This window comes from Scardinius erythrophthalmus, assembly GCF_964197995.2.
Source record: "Scardinius erythrophthalmus genome assembly, chromosome: 3".
Taxonomy (NCBI): Eukaryota; Metazoa; Chordata; class Actinopteri; order Cypriniformes; family Leuciscidae; genus Scardinius; species Scardinius erythrophthalmus.
The window spans coordinates 7,757,554-7,774,360 of NC_138223.1; the positions used below are offsets into that span (position 1 = coordinate 7,757,554).

At 35.9% G+C, this 16,807-nt stretch overlaps 1 protein-coding gene across 1 annotated transcript; it reads right to left on the reverse strand.

Moving 5' to 3' along the window:
* Positions 1-1,394: 1,394 nt before the first annotated feature.
* grapb (GRB2 related adaptor protein b) lies at positions 1,395-16,289 on the reverse strand (the record flags this gene model as incomplete). Its single annotated transcript, XM_081360276.1, has 5 exons — positions 1,395-1,574; positions 2,397-2,565; positions 13,034-13,153; positions 15,348-15,445; positions 16,212-16,289. The coding sequence occupies 5 exons, from the start codon at positions 16,287-16,289 to the stop codon at positions 1,395-1,397; spliced, it is 645 nt and encodes a 214-aa protein (XP_081216402.1).
* Positions 16,290-16,807: the final 518 nt, after the last annotated feature.

Genomic DNA, 16,807 nt, shown 5'->3' on the forward strand with positions numbered 1-16,807 from the left:
TTTGCATATCAATGAACAGCAGTTGCAGCTTAAAGAGAAAAATAACTGTTTAACCTTTTATTTCACACATCATACATGCCAATGTAAATGAAATTACATTGCTTGTAATAAATAAACTGATCAGCAGAGAAAGAATTACTTAAATGATGGTCACTCTGAAAATAATATTATCTTATTATTGCTTATTTTTATGGTCATCACGTTAACAGCATAGAATCCCAAATGTTTTCACATGGCATGGGTGGATCCAACATTTGTTTTCCATAGGAACATCAGTCAGAGGTCTTCCTGAACAGACATATGACTGAAAACAATAAAATAACCCTCTCTTATCTAATAAGAAGTACAGAAAAACTTCAATTAATGTTAAATATATATATATATATATATATATATATATATATATATATATATATAATTTCCGCATATCCAATACAGTTGTATAATCATCTCCAGTGGCCTATTTAACAACATAAATTCCTTTCTGTTAGTTTTATCCATGATTTGTTAAATTATGGTTTTTGAAATTAAATTAGATTTTTTTATATAGTAACTAGTGGTCTTAGCTAAAATATTTAAGCACAACAGTAAAAACATTTTATTTTTTTTATTTTTTAAGGTAAAGTGTAATTTCTGTGGCACAATAAATGTAACAGGGATCCTAGACACTCCCACAATCTGCCATTGGCTGAAGAAAACGATAGCCCTACCCTAGACTCACGCCATTGGTTGAGCAAATGTTTTTATAGCACCACAAAGCCACAGTGTTTACACAGAAATCAATGTGCAGATTATTTAACAATATCTCTGAATATCAATCTAGGATTGGATTTTTTAAATCACAAAAATTGCCATGAAAGTATGTTTCTAAGAAAAAGAGAAAGAACATTTATTCAAGTATGTACAACTTTAATATGAATGTTCACTTTAAAAGAGGGAATATATAGTAGGTGTGAAAAAAAGTTGTTGTTTTTTATGTCTATCAATTATAAACATTAAGTGCAACAAAACTCTCTCCATTTGAAAGGACTTGAAAGTATTTAAAAGAAGAATAGACAGGAAGCTGAGATGATGACTGATCAGCGAGTAAATGTCACTCAATAATCAACTTTTATAATCCTTAAGGGTGTTACAAAACTGGTTTGTTGACAAGTTAGAATTGCTTCCTGATTTGCTAAAAATGATTTACAAAGAGATTGATGGGCAAGTGCTGACCATGACACATAAGGTTTAATTATGTGTCATAAGTAATCACCTGATACACCAAACATTGATACATTAGACACTTAGTTAACCTTCAGATTTATGGAGAGTATGTGTAATGGATGAATAAGTCTCAGGCTCTCATTCAGGTGAGTTTAGCTGTACAGGACAGTGACACGTAAAGCTAAAGTTCAGTGGTAAATTGGCTGCACATACTCTGGTGGGAAAATGCCCACTCTTCCACGGCATCGCCCCCTCCAGCACTGAGCGTCCGAACAGTCCAGCACATCAATGACATCACCGCGCAGGAAACGTAGATGAGTCGCATGATGAGATGTGAAGTCGAAGAGGGCATGGGCATGACGTGGTCTCTGAAACACACACACACACACACACACACAAAATTACGGGAAATGCATTGCAATTATGAGAAAAAAAGTCACATTTATGAAAAACATGCCACAATTGTGAGATATAAAGTCACAACTGTCAGTAATAAAGAGATAATATCAACATTTTGGAGGAATAAAGTTGCAATTAGGAGAAATAAGTCTCAGAATTATGAAAAAATGCCTAAATTGTTGCCATAGTCACAATTATGAGAAAAAAATTGCCATTACAAAAAGTCTTAAAATGATGAGAAAGTCAATTGTGAGATATAAAGTCACGACTGTGAAAATAAAGTTGCAATTAGAGTAGCAAAATAAATGTAATTTAAATTTATGAGAAAGTTGCAATTGTAAGATATTGTCAGAATGATGAGAAACAAGTCTCATGATTATGACAGAAAGTTGATAAAGTCACAATTGGAAGAAATAAAATGGAAATTTAGGACAGTCACAATTACATAAAAATGAATTACGACTGTGAGAAATAGCTGCCACCATTGTGTGATAAAAAGTTGCAATTTATGATAAATAAAAAATAAATAAAATACCTCTGAAGTTCAAAAGGATTCCCATTGAAAATCAGCAATGATATTGATAAAGGAGGGGTCACATTTGGCTCTACGCATGCCTCGTAAGAGCTTGTAACAGGATATGATGTCACGCTCACGCTAAAGAGGTTTGCATTGAGCCAAGAGATCAAAGTTTGACTTAACATCCTCTATTGGTCAAACATCCTTTCGCTCTGCAAATTTGCAGATCAGAGTTCACCAGAGTTGAACTTTGGCACCTCAGTGAGGCTCTTACAGCTAATGATCCCTCGGGCTCTTGCAGGAAGACGGTCCTCTCTTTGGCAATGCTGTTGATTCTGTAGAAGTCCACCAGCTGGTTGAGGGAGCTGAAGACTTCATCCCATATGAAGTACTGCCCTAATCCATCCTTCAAAACCCGAAAGTGCTGCACATGGTCCCCGTAACTAGAGAGAGAGAGAGAGAGAGAGAGAGAGAGAGAGAGAGAGAGAGAGAGAGAGAGAGAGAGAGAGAGAGAGAGAGAGAGAGAGAGAGAGAGAGAGAGAGAGAGAGAGAGAGAGAGAGAGAGAGAGAGAGAGAGAGAGAGAGAGGTTGTTTACCTTCTAGATTAATGGGTAGATCTTGCCTGGACTTCCCAGTTTATTAAATATGAACATAAGAGTGTTTGATTGAAGGTTTTGCCCAATAAATCACAGTTTGACATTTCAGCTCTCAGCAAGTTTTTGAATCACAATGATTCAGAAGAAGCACTGTGTTAATAACTATAATCAAATTAGGCTCTGAACAAGTCTGTGCTTATTCTCTTGCAGATACACTACAGTATTCCTCTCAGATAAAATGCTCATTACACTGTAAAAAAAAACTGTACATTTACAGGAAACGGTCTGTATTTTTTAACAGAATTTTGTCGTTTTGTCATTATACAGTGAATACCTGTTATTTTACAGATATTTGTTGTAATTTAAAGGTCCACTATTAAATTTACAGGTAATTGCTTTTATTTTGGTTTTACATTAATTTTACGTTTTTAAAAGGAAATTCTCTGTAATTTTATAGGGTTATGTGTAATTTTACATAAAAAATTAAGTAATATTTTACAGATTATTTCTGTGGAATTAGAAAACAAAGAAAATAAGGTATAACTGCAGAAATCAGCAGTCACTAAACATGTTTTCCTTAAAGATTATTAAGCATGTGGGGGTTAAAGTGAGTTTTAAGATTTGTACACACATTAGGCAAGCCTATTTAATTATTTATAGTCTTTTAATTTTGTCTTGCAAATAGATGTTCATTTTGATCATCATTTGTAGGCTATTTGCCCGAAAATTTCATTTAGGCCTATATTTTATGTCTTTTATGAATCGTTTTTCCAAATCTGCGTGGCTTTGTGTGCGTTTGTATGTATGTGTGTGTGTGTGTGTGTGTGTGTGCCCGCGCGCGCGCGCAGATTCAAATTATCCGCCATTACGTTTCGTTGCTGCTAGTCCCGCCCACAACAGTTAGCTACAGATCTGTCTCTGTCGTCGATCTGTGTCAAGGGCAAGCGGGAGATTTGAAGTTTCAGTCTACGCTCGTGAAGTAGTCGTGGATTGTGATCACAGTGGTTCAAAGCTATAATCGTATTCGACAGAAGCAACCAGCCGTGAGCAGGAGCGCTGAACACATATTAGTTGTTTGTAGTCTGTCAGTCAGTCCAGAAATAATGCGCCCTTTTTCAGTGAGCCTGGTTCGTCGTCACAGCGGACCTCATCCCGACCGATCAACGGCTGAGGTAAGAGTCTCATACTACATGTGTGTACGATATTTTATATTACATTTGTGTTAAGTGGTTAGACAGTTTCCATGCTAACGTTAGCATTCTTAAATGATGTTCAGTTACAACTGGGTCAGGGCAAAACACTGAAAATGCAGCATGCGTTTTTAATTATCGATCTGTGTTAAGAAAGATCAGTTGAACCCAACCCACATCTCTACTTATTAACTTAAAGACCTAAAACAATCTTTAGTAGACTTGTTATTCATATTAAAGTCCATAATTGTGTATAAAATCTTCGTTATGATAGTCAGTAACATTAAATCAATAAATGGCGGGATATTTTGAAACACTGTCTGGAAGCTGAAAACTTTTCTCTTAAAAAAATACTTTATTTTATTATAATAATTGTAGTAAACACGTTTTTAGCTGATTTTTTACCATTGTAATAGCCACAGTTTTACTAAAAATAGGCCTACCGTGTTTCTTTTGTTTATTTCGTAATAGTTAACATGACTAACTTTATTAAGACCGTTAAGAAATCAAAATACTGTAACTTAAGGTACTTGTTGATGATACAGGAAAGCCTAGAACAGGAATACTAGAATATGAATACAACATGATGAACCCCTAGGACCTAGGTGTGCAGCTAGGTCACAGTAAATCATATTCATTTAACTTTACTTTCTATAAATGTAACTTAGCTAAAATCACATGGCAGCTCAAAATATTACTGTTAGCCTTTCCAGCTCAGCTTCAAGATCATAGTCATTTGAGTTTTTGCATTGTCCCAATGGAACATATTCTGACATGTGTAAATCTAATACTGAGTTTTAAAATAACTTGTGTGTGTGTGTGTGTGTGTGTGTGTGTGTGTGTGTGTGTGTGTGTGTGTGTGTGTGTGTGTGTGTGTGTGTGATTTCAGGTCACGTGGAAAGCAGATGATCATGGCAAACAAGGTATGGGAAGAATTCATTAAAACATAAAAATCATAACGGTTCTGATTCCATATGTTCATAACAGTCTTCTGATTCCATATGATTGCACTAAAAGTATGCACAAGGTTTGGATTTGCTACAGCAAGATTACGATTGTGTTAGATTCCACCCATCTTTCTTTATTTTTTTATTATTTTTTTAACTACCCACTAAGCAAAATTATGTCCGAAAGACTTCTTTTCAATGTCTTTGTTACAAAAATCAGACGTTGAAATGCCGTCCACTGAGGAGCCAGAATGAAAGTTATGACGTCTTTTTTTGACGTGTTCTGCACGTCCGATATAGACGTTCATCGAACCTTCGTACAAGGTTAAAACTAGTTCAGATGTGGCCATTGTGGACATATTTCAACATCATTTATGGTCTCATTTAGACATAATTACTTTGACTATTGCTGTCAGATGATCTTAGTGAGAATTAACAGAGGTTTAGATGTTGATATTAGTTTAATTTGAAGTGTCACCATTGTGGCGATCCGTGTTTGCTTTAGTTGGGCTCTTGGTCCCCGTTCCTTTTATTTGAGCTTTTCTTTGGCTGCTGTAACAGTGTGTTTGTGTAACACAATTGTTGTGGCAGGGAAAGCCTAGAAAAAGTATGAGGTGTTATCAGTTCAATGTTGATGATGACATAATTATCACAAAATGAGCCTTTAATATTGTGTTTAAAGTTTTGTGTTTATATTTGCCGTTAATAACCACCAACCTTTTGGAACTGCATTATTGGTGAAGGTGTATTTATTTGAAGGTGTGTAAAAAGCATGTGCACATTATGTTTTGAGCAAGAGTATCATACAGTCACACACAGACATCAAGATTTTGGATATGAATCACAACAACGGTGACAACCAAAAAAAGCTTGGGAATTAAGGATGAGTTTTGTACTATGAAAGCTACCCATCATGCATTGCAGCATGAAGCTTTTTTTTTAATTGTCACCATTGTTGGAAATCATATGCACAATCTTGATGTCTGTGTGTGACTGTATGATACTCTTGCTCAAAACATCATGTGCACATGCTTTTTACACACCTTCAAATAAATACACCTTCACCAATAATGCAGTTCCACAAGGTTGTTGGTTATTAATGGCAAATATAAACACAAAACTTTAAACACAATATTAAAGGCCCATTTTTGTGATAATTATGTCATCATCAACATTGAACTGATAACACCTCAAACTTTTTCTAGGCTTTCTCTGCCACAACAATTGTGTTACACAAACACACTGTTACAGCAGCCAAAGAAAAGCTCAAATAAAAGGAACGGGGACCAAGAGCCCAACTAAAGCAAACACGGATCGCCACAATGGTGACACTTCAAATTAAACGAATATCAACATCTAAACCTCTGTTAATTCTCACTAAGATCATCTGACAGCAATAGTCAAAGTAATTATGTCTAAATGAGACCATAAATGATGTTGAAATATGTCCACAATGGCCACATTTTAACTAGTTTTAACCTTGTACGAAGGTTCGATGAACGTCTATATCGGACGTGCAGAACACGTCAAAAAAAGACTTCATAACTTTCATTCTGGCTCCTCAGTGGACGGCATTTCAACCTTTGATTTTTGTAACAAAGACATTGAAAAGACGTCTTTCGGACATCATTTTGCTTAGTGGGGCTCTGTCATTTAGAAACATGACTTTTCCTATCACTACTATCTTAATGACACATATCTTTTAATCCAGCTAGATGATCTGACGGTTGCTGCTCGCATCTCAGCCTACCTGATGGAAAATTCTTGCTGGATGAATGACCTTCACCTTTAAATCAGCCTTGCCAAGACAGAACTGCTTATGGTTCAGCTTTCAGCCAAAACATACTTGCTGTGATCCTGCTGATTTGCCTTATCATTAGGAGGATCAGGCCCTTCCTATCGGAGCTACACAACTCTCTTGTTCTATCCAGACTGGGCTATTGTAATGCCCTCCTGGCAGCTCTTCCAGTGTCAGTCAAACCTCTGCAACTGATCCAGATGCTGCAGCAAGAGTTGTCTTTAAAGGTAGCCCTATGCCTAAACTCACTACTTCAGATCTGTGTGTCTCCAGAAGCATGTGCTCTGCAAGTGAACGGCGCCTTGTGGTGCCATCATCCCAAAGAGACACAAAACCACTTTCACTGACATTTACCTGGACTGTTTCCTGGTGGTGGAATGACCGGCGCAACGCAACACATTTTCAAGAAACTGCTAAAGATCCATCTTTTTCATAAACACTTCACCCAATAATACTTAATCTTTGTTACAAAAAAAAAAAAAAAACACCTTTCTATGTGTACTGTACTAGACTAACTGGGACTTGTCACTGCACTTGTTGCTTTTTATTATCTTTAATTATTATCTTAATTGGTTAGTCACTTTGGATAAAATGTAATTGTAAATGTTAAAATAAGTTATACTGTAAAGGTATACGGTAATTGCTTTTTATTGTGGATATTTTTACATGTTCTAAATTATATACTAAGCTTCTATTTCCTATCAATCACTTATCTTGATGTTTAGTGTTTGTTCAATTACTAATACTTTAAATATGCAGGTAATTTGTACTCATACATTTAGTTAATTTAAAAGAAATTGACTGTACATTTGCTATTATTAAGAACGTAATTAGAGATGTTGTGAAATTGGATCTGTACAAATAAAAAATAAAACTGTAAATTTACAAACATTTGTATTTGAATTTATGTACTTGTGTGCATTTTTTATACATAATTTCATTGTTATTTTACACATAAAAACTATATTAAAAGAAAATTACTGTAGATAGACAGCATTATTATATAAAATAATTTTATAAAACCTTAAAGGTCCCGTTCTATGCCCCTTTTCACAAGATGTAAAATAAGTCTCTGATGTCCCCAGAGTGTGTATGTGAAGTTTGAGCTCAAAATACCCAACAGATCATTTTTTACAGCATGTTTAAATTGACATTTTTTGGGGCTCAGAAAAACGAGCCGTTTCAGTGTGTCCCCTTTAAATGCAAATGAGGTGCTGCTGGACGACACAGGGGGCGGAGCTTCATGAGCTCGCGCTCAGTCTGTCAGGAAAAATTCATCTCACGGAATGATGATAATATCAGAAACTCTCAGTAACGGCGTTCATTTCGAGTCGGACAATAATGCCTACAGAGTCAGATTGCTGTATAGAGATGAAACAGGTATGGTTTAGTAGTTTAATTACGGTTATTATAACGTATTTGTCATCTGCTTGTAGGCTATGTATCCATTATTTATTAATAATAGCCTACAAGTCTGCTGTCTGAATGATGATCAAACATACTGATGAGTTTAATAAAGTTTATTGTACATCACACAAAAGATGAAGCGTCAGTTTTACTTCAGAAAATCACCGTAAGAGCTGAGTAAACACAGTAGGCTAAGTTATAAGAAGTGTGCAAGTAACGTTAGCCAGTAGAGTTGAGGGAGCATTCCTGCGGGCGGAGGTTAGTCAAGAAACGGTTCTGGTGATGTCACTAATGCAGGATGTAGAGGGGTGTAGTCCAATCGAGCCGTTTTTTGTAGTCAACTTCTGTTAAATAAAATATCTCGCTTGGCATTGAACTTTGAGCTTTATAATTTTACAGATATTATTTATGCTCTAACAGCAACATTACACACTAACTAAAGTTTGAAACATGGAATCGCATGCAACGGGACCTTTAAATTTACAGTATTTAATTGTTTTAAAGGTGTATATGACTTTTTAAAACATTAAAAATCCCAGTAATTACATAAGATTTAATGTAATATTAAAGATATAATCTGTTATTTAATTATGGAAAATTACTGTATTTTAACGTGATTGTTTTTTGCCGTTATTTTACGGTAATTTTCTGGCGCCCCAGCTGCCGGAATAATACCGTTTTTTTACAGGTTTTTTTTTTACAGTGTACAGTACATTCAACAGCGTACTAATGAATACACTATCCCCCAGTTTCACAGACAAGGCTTAAGCCTAGGACTGGACTAAAATGCATGTTTGAGCTGTTTTAACTGAAAGCAACTTGTCAGTGCCATTGTTTTGTCTCAAGATGCACACCAGTAATGTTTTTTTTCTAAAGCATGTTTACAAAAGCAACTTAAACGTTTTTTTCTAATGCACGTTTATAAAAGCACCTTAAATGTATCAATTAACTAAAGCCTAATCCTGGCTTAAAGGCAGGTTAAATGATTTGTTCCAAAAATATTTTTTGTAATGCTGGTTGTAAGTCTCTTCACGTCCTGATAGCAATCACTAAGTTAAGTGGTATAAAGGTATTTATATGTATATATTTATCATCTATGGAAGGCACAGGACCATGCCATTCAGTCCAAATGCAATGATACGATGTCCTACCTGCCTGTCAACTTATGTATTTCCACACATCTGTGCACCTGCTCACGCAGACATCACACGTCATCAGAGTGTTTCATGCTATGCAGTGTTAGACAGACGTCAGTCACTGAGCAGCGCAAACGAAACAGCAGCCACCTTTAACAGTTCCTCCTGATCCAAAACAACGAGCTTATGTTGAGTTCACGCCATAACTACTGTAATTTGGAAGAGATGGAATCCTGTGACTTTATACTCAAAGCGGTTTGTGACTCGAATGCATGCGTTTCAATGGCAACACTATCAATGCGGAAATTAAACTGCAGCAGTCAGGTGGTTCAGGTCAGAGCTCTTTAAGTTGTTTATGTTTATTATTATTGTAAGGTTATGTGCTTTGAGACATGAGGTAGTTTAACGCCGTCCCTCGTGATAATTTTATTTGCTCCCTGCTGTGTTCATGTGTTTTGGAGGAGACGTGGCTTTAGAGGCGCTCTGAAGGGAGGGTGGGATCGTATGCTTTCAAAGCTAGCTCACTATTGCTAGCCTCTCTGAAAATTGCCTACCCTACCTTTAATCTAAGCCTTGTCTGTGAAACCAGGCCTAAAAATCAAATAATAATACACTCAAAATGCAACAATACAATATCAATATCAATATCCTTATGCATCTACATTTAAGATGCAGTAATACAGTGGATGTCCAGTAAGTATGTGAAAAAAAGTATATTTTATAACTGTACATGTGTTAATTGTTTTTCAAAAACATATTTATCATCAATAATTGTTCCTCAATTACTCTTCAGTGCAAATGGAATTTAATTGCTGAAATCAATCAATCTATCTTTCAGTCTATATTCTAAAATATGATTTGTTTTTATTTAATTTTGGAATGTATAATTATTTATTTATTACAATTCATTTTGATCACTTGCATTTGAATTTATTTTAAATATATATGTTTTGCCTTTCACAACCCTTGTAAATTGGTAAATCTTTAAGAAATATATAAATGTATCTTATTTTTAATAAATTTGTTGTAAATAATTCTTATTTGAACACATGCTCTTAATTGTTTGTGGTTTACTGAGAAACATGCAGACACTGACGCACACCCTGCGCCTGCGGCATGTGTCTTTAATCACCTGGTGGCTCCACCCTACCACACCTGCCCTTAACCTGTGTGGGTGTTACTCACACACACATACACAGATGCATATCAGTCCATGCAATCCTGCATAGATCACTCTGCTTGTTCAGACAGAAACGGTGACAGAATGAGGAACTGCCTCTGGGATGTGTGTGTGTGCGTGTGTGTGTGTGTGTGTGTGTGTGTGTGTGTGTGTGTGTGTGTGTGTGTGTGTGTGTGTGTGTGTGTGTGTGTGTGTGTGTGTGTGGTGTGTGTGTGTGTGTGTGTGTGTGTGTGTGTGTGTGTGTGTGTGTGAGAGAGAGAGAGAGAGAGAGAGAGAGAGAGAGAGAGTTGTCCTAAAGATCATCAAAACAACAGGGCATGTTTAGGGAGAGTAAGACATTATAAGTCATTATAATCGCAGTCATTACATATGACCCAACATTAATAAAAACACACATTAACAATTCTTAGACACAAGCTCCAACATAAACTGTCTTGCATTAATTTTCTGGTTTTTGTGTAGCATTGTGCTTTCTGTTTTCACTCAGCTTTTATTGTGATTGGCCCAAAACAATACAACTGACCCGTTTTGTCATTCTCTATCTATAGGTTCAGTATAGTGTAGTCGTGAGATTTTTTTACTGTTTTTTAAAGTCTCTTATGCTCACCAAGGTTGTTTTTATGTGATCAAAAATACAATAAAAACATATATATATATATTGAAATATTAATACAATTTAAAATAACTATTTTCAATTGTAATATATTTTAAAATAAAATAAAAATCCTGTGATGAATTTTCAGCATCATTACTCCAGTCTTCATTGTCACATGATCGGAAATCATTCTAATATGCTGATTTGTTATCAATGTTGGAAACGTGCTGCTTAATATAAAAAAGAAAAAAAAATGTACATACTTTTTTTTCATACTTGAGCAGCACAACTTTTTCCAACTTTGTATCTAATCAGCCAATTAGAATGATTTCTGAAGGATCATGTGACAATAATGGTTGATGAAAATTCAGCTTTGCATCGTATATTAAAATAGAAAAATATTATTTTAAATTGCAATAATATTTGTTTCCCTTTATTTTTGATCAAATAAGGCTTGATGAAATAGCAAAAATTGTCGAAACATTTGACGGTACTGTATGTATGTATAGTTCAGTTCATTCCTGAATGATGACTAGTCAATACAGCATTCCAGCTGTGCTAAATTACACAATAATTTAACAACTATACCACAAAACAGCTGTTCATCAGCTACTGAGCACATTCCCTGGGGGACCATGAGGTAGTCCAGGAGGTCTGTCGACATATACATTATAAACATTTTCTTAAATGTTATGACTTTTCTGACTACTTAAACAAACATTTGCAAATGATATGCAATCTAAGAAAAAAATGGTACAAAAGCTGTCACTGGGGAGGAACCTTTAAAAAGGTTCTAAAATTTACCATTTTAGGTACCAATATGTACCTGAGGTGCTGTGGTACTATTAGGTACAAAGGTGTAGCTTTTGAAAGGGTCCTCACCCAGTGGCAGCTTTTGTACCTTTTTTCTGAGAGTGTGTTAAGCATTCATATTAGTTAGAGTTCCTAAACTAAAGGTTACTAAATGTCACTGCATAGGTCTGTAAAGGTTGATTTACCTAAAAATATAAATGATTATTATTACTATATCGTTCTGTCTTTCCCTGCCTTTTCTTCCTTGCTTTCTCGCTCCCTCTCCATCACACACGTGTAAACACACAGAAACATCTGTGCTGGCCTCAGGTACTCAAGCTTGTTAAGAGGCACTATGCTGATAATATGTGACTAGACTGGATTCATTGTGCTGCAATTGTGTTGCAACTATCCCTCGATTTCTCTTTCAATTTCCTTCTCTTAGTCTCAGTAGAATTTGACGTTTTGGGTCAGGCCTTTAGAGGTGTAAAGCAAAGTGATCTAAAAATAATCCATGCATGTCCACCTTCCCAACGCATGCCAACTTATTCAATAGAATTCTACCATGAGCTGTGAGCGGTAAACAGCAAAATAGCAAACCACGGCCATTTAAAGATCCAATCAGTTCCCCATGGACAAAATCAAACCCCGCCCTACATTTTTTTTTCTTGCTCATGAAGCCGTTTCACTCGGATATACGTCACAATAGGGAAGAAAAGACTCTAAACTTCTGTTCATGCCGACTTTAATAGGCTCTTTTGAATTGGGCAAGTAACCACCAGAACATCCTAGCAATAACCACCAGAACATCTAGCAAATAATCACAAGTGACCACCAGACATTTAGCAATAATCTAGCAATCTGAACCGTGTATATGAAGTACATGCATACATCACTTGTATGTGTTATGTATGCATGCATAACACAAATTGTTATAAAAAGTACTTTTTGCTTGGCATATTTAAAAGGTTTCCGTTTCCACCAAGAGAACTCTGAACTGTTTAAATAGGTTCTGGAGTGCTGGGAGCTAAAGGATTACATCACAGCAAAATGCTACCATGCACTCCACTCTAATTAGAGTGTATTAATGAAGAGCCAGATAGGGTAACAAGGACACACATTAACACACACGCATATGCAAGCACACTCATGTCGGCTGTAAACATAGGCACATGCAGGGGATAATAATATCAAGCCTTTGTATGAAGTGTACATGTGTGTGGTAGAGGTGAGCAGTGAATGTAGGCTTCATTTGTAGGGTGTATCTGACCTGACAGACACAGAGAACTCTCCTGGTGTGCTCTCGCTCTCCCTAATGAGAAACGCTCCACACTCCAGCGGTCTCAGGCGGTTTTCTGCAGCCTGCCGTGATATTCCACCCACAAACCACCTGCAAAATACAAGCTCATCTGTCACAATACATCGTATTGTATATTTATAAACTGAAAGGGGGTTACTTAAAAAAGGGGGTTCTTTGATAAAGTAAAAAAAAAAATCAAAGAAAGATTTACTTGATTATTTTAGTACAGCTTTGTAGAAGAGAACAGAAGCAATTCAATGTTTTAAGTTAAGCCAGATTTTTTTTTAGCTCAAAAAATTGCCTACACTGAAAATTTTACTTGTGATTCAGTCTCAGTCTACCTCTTCCCAGCATGCATCAGGCTATGAATAATTAATATGGTCGCACCATTTGCCAGTTTTTATTTTTTATTTTGTTGTCACGTGTGTATGTTATTGTCTTGTGATGTCAGGTTGAGTTTATTCCTCTTACAATGATCAGTTGATTTTGTGTGTGTGTTTTTTGTCTCAAGCACTTTGCTCTCCATGTACATTTCATACATTTTGCATTTTTTTGACTTTTTAAATTGCATTTAAGAAGTGCATTTTATCAGTTCATGCATTCTCTGGGAATTTAACCTATGACTTACGACATGCTTTGTTTGATCTATAGAAATGCCAAATTATTATTACAATTATGGTAACTTTTAGAAATTTCAGTAAATATATATATACAGTATATATACAGTATATATATATATATATATATATATATATATATATATATATATATATATATATTTTTTTTTTTTTTTTTTTTTTTTTTCACAAAACAATTTGTTCACAAAATTCCTTCAGTGTTAGATATGCATTGTTTTCATCATGTTTTGAGATTTTTTGAAATGTGAGTGTTTGCATGATATAGGGTAGGGTGAAACAACATGTTTCACTGTGCGAAAGTGTTCTGTCGTTTTTGCTTAAGTTACTTGAGCTGCATTGACCGTAAGCCGATGTTTGATATCATTCAGTCCTCTTTTTCATTACGATCGTGAATATTAACTGACTCATCCTTTCAGTTAAAAATGACTGGTCGGTTCTCAGTCATAAACTGCTCTGTTCAGGTCAAGCCACAGCATGTTTGAAGGGCTTTGGTCAGGTCTTTGATTTTTGCTAATCCTCACTGTCTCACAAGAATCTCAATCATCCACATCATGGTAAAACTGCAGGGTAAGGAAGTCCTTATCTAGCAATGTCCTTACCTAGCAGTTTCAGTAATAGTCACACCATCGGGAAGGCCACACCCACAGCAATTAGTAAATTGTATGACACAGTGAGGTGTAATGCTGGGAAATCCCTACATTTGTACAGAGGAAGCTACTTCTTCAGAAACCTTTTTTATCTAGTCTGGATGAATCAGATTAATTGTAAAAAAAAACATATAATCCTACACCCAACCCTAAAGCTCCGGCTGTGCATCCAACAGCACCATTTCAAGGTCGGGACTGATGCAATTGTCATCCACCTTGTACATCACAAATACAACATTCAGAACCACAGAGAAACAACACCTATCAAATACCTTCTGGAGCACAAACTACTAGCGATATCAGGACTAAAAGAAATGACCCTTACTTATGGTGCATCTCAATCAGCTTCATATTCAGAAGTCAGTGCATTGATCAGGAAGTCTGTCTTTTTAAGGGCTGTCTCAATTGCAAAATCTTTCCAGGGCATAGAAATGTTCACTCCCTAAAAAGACCCACAATACACCTTGAAAACCATTGAGCATCACTGCTCACTAACGGAAGTTAACTGAAGTGTGAAACATAAACACTAGAATACTAAAGTGTGAAACATACACTAGAAACTCTTCTAAATGTCCAACATAGCTGAACATTAAACACTAACATGGATTTCCCTTTACTGAATAACACATATCACTTTTTTCCCTAGATTTACTCTCCGAGTGCAGTCCATTGCAAAGCATGCTGGGAACTACAGATCCCCAGCCCAGTTTCTATTTATGTCAACAAAAATGACTCTTGCGGATTAAGTAAACTTCAGTTTTAAATATAGGCCTATTAGGTGGATTGAATTAAGTTGTGACACATCGTGTTACTTTAGCTCATTTTAATTAATTAAACTGAACAAGACAATAACTACATCATTTATTTATATTAATTATGAGTTACAAGAACAGAACAGAAGATTACTGCAAAGGTTTCCCAAAATATCTTGATGAATGTTGTCATTCACAGATAAACTCACATGCTAAATTAGATTGACTTTGGTCACGTGATACTTACGTGTGAGGTCTTACATTGATATAGTTCTTCGGTACATAGCCCCGCCTACCCAACAGCTCAGCTGTGTACCAGTTTGGATCGTCGTCCATGTTTGTCACCTAAAATAAGCATAAGATCAATGTTCAGATGTCCACTATCAGCTTAGGTTAGAGAATAACTATTTGCTTAGTTGAAATTTGAACGACTATCATGTATCATGTATCAAGTATCATGTAACTATGTAACAGCCCCAGATAACAAATTTGAAGAAAAAAAAAAGTTTGCAAAACAATGCAAATGACCTGTTTTCCGCTTAAGTTCAAATAACGCATAAACAAATGACTGACTGGTGTAGTATTTTACTGACTAGTTAACATACAGTCTACCCTGAGACATGTTTACAATTTTCCCTAATAGATTTCGAATTGTAAAGTAGACAATGGCCCGGTTTCACAGACAGGGCTTAGATTAAGCCAGGATTAGGCCTAACTTCAATTAGGACATTTAAGTAGTTTTTATTAACATGACTTAGAAAAAAAATTACTGGTGTGCATCTTGAGACAAAACAATGGCAGTGACATATTTTAAGATATGCCAGTGCAAGTTCTTCAGTTAAAAGATCTCAAATATGCATTTTGTCTGTGAAACCGGGGGAAAGAATTATCTTGCACTGTACCCTCCCACAATCTGCCCAGCTACATAAACCACAACCCATTCATTCAGATATCCAAACTGAAATAGATGCTAGAACACTGATGCACACACTGATCAAGTCTTTTCTGCAAAGGTTCAGCATGCAGACTATAATCCTCGTAGTATCATACTAGTGTTCACAGTGAACTATTGCATGCACACACACATCCACACATACACACTCAGACTCACCTTCAGGATGTCACCCTTCTGGAAACTGAGTTCATCACATTCACTCGCTCTGAAACTGTAAAGAGCCTCAGCCTCCATTGAAGAAAGAACAGAAGAGAAAATAACAGGCAGTGAAGTGGAGATGAGACCAGGATGAAGACAAGAAAGAGGAAAGAGAAAAAAAGGATGGCTAAGGATGAGCACAAATGGAAAAAGATGAAAAAAATTATTGAAAAGGATGGAGTATGGAGATGTAGAATGGAGAGGGTGAATGAGAAGAATAATCTGTAGAAGGATGATGAGTACAGCCTTCAGCGCAGAAAAACTGGAGCGACAAAAACATTGAGTGAAAAACTGAGGAAGCACAATGTTGGTAGAGAAACGGAGAGAATATGTGTGTCTGCCAGTACAGCTGTGCAGCGGAGGGGGAAGGAGAGAGAGAGAAAGTGAGTGAGAGAAAAGAAAAAAGAGAAAATTAAAGAGAGCAGAAAAGCAGTGACCAGATCAGAACATCACATGCTTTTGATTCAATTCTTCAAATGGCCGAGATATAATGAAATATAATGCACTACAAAAAATGTATGTAGCCTACAGTCACAAATTAAGACACTTGAGTG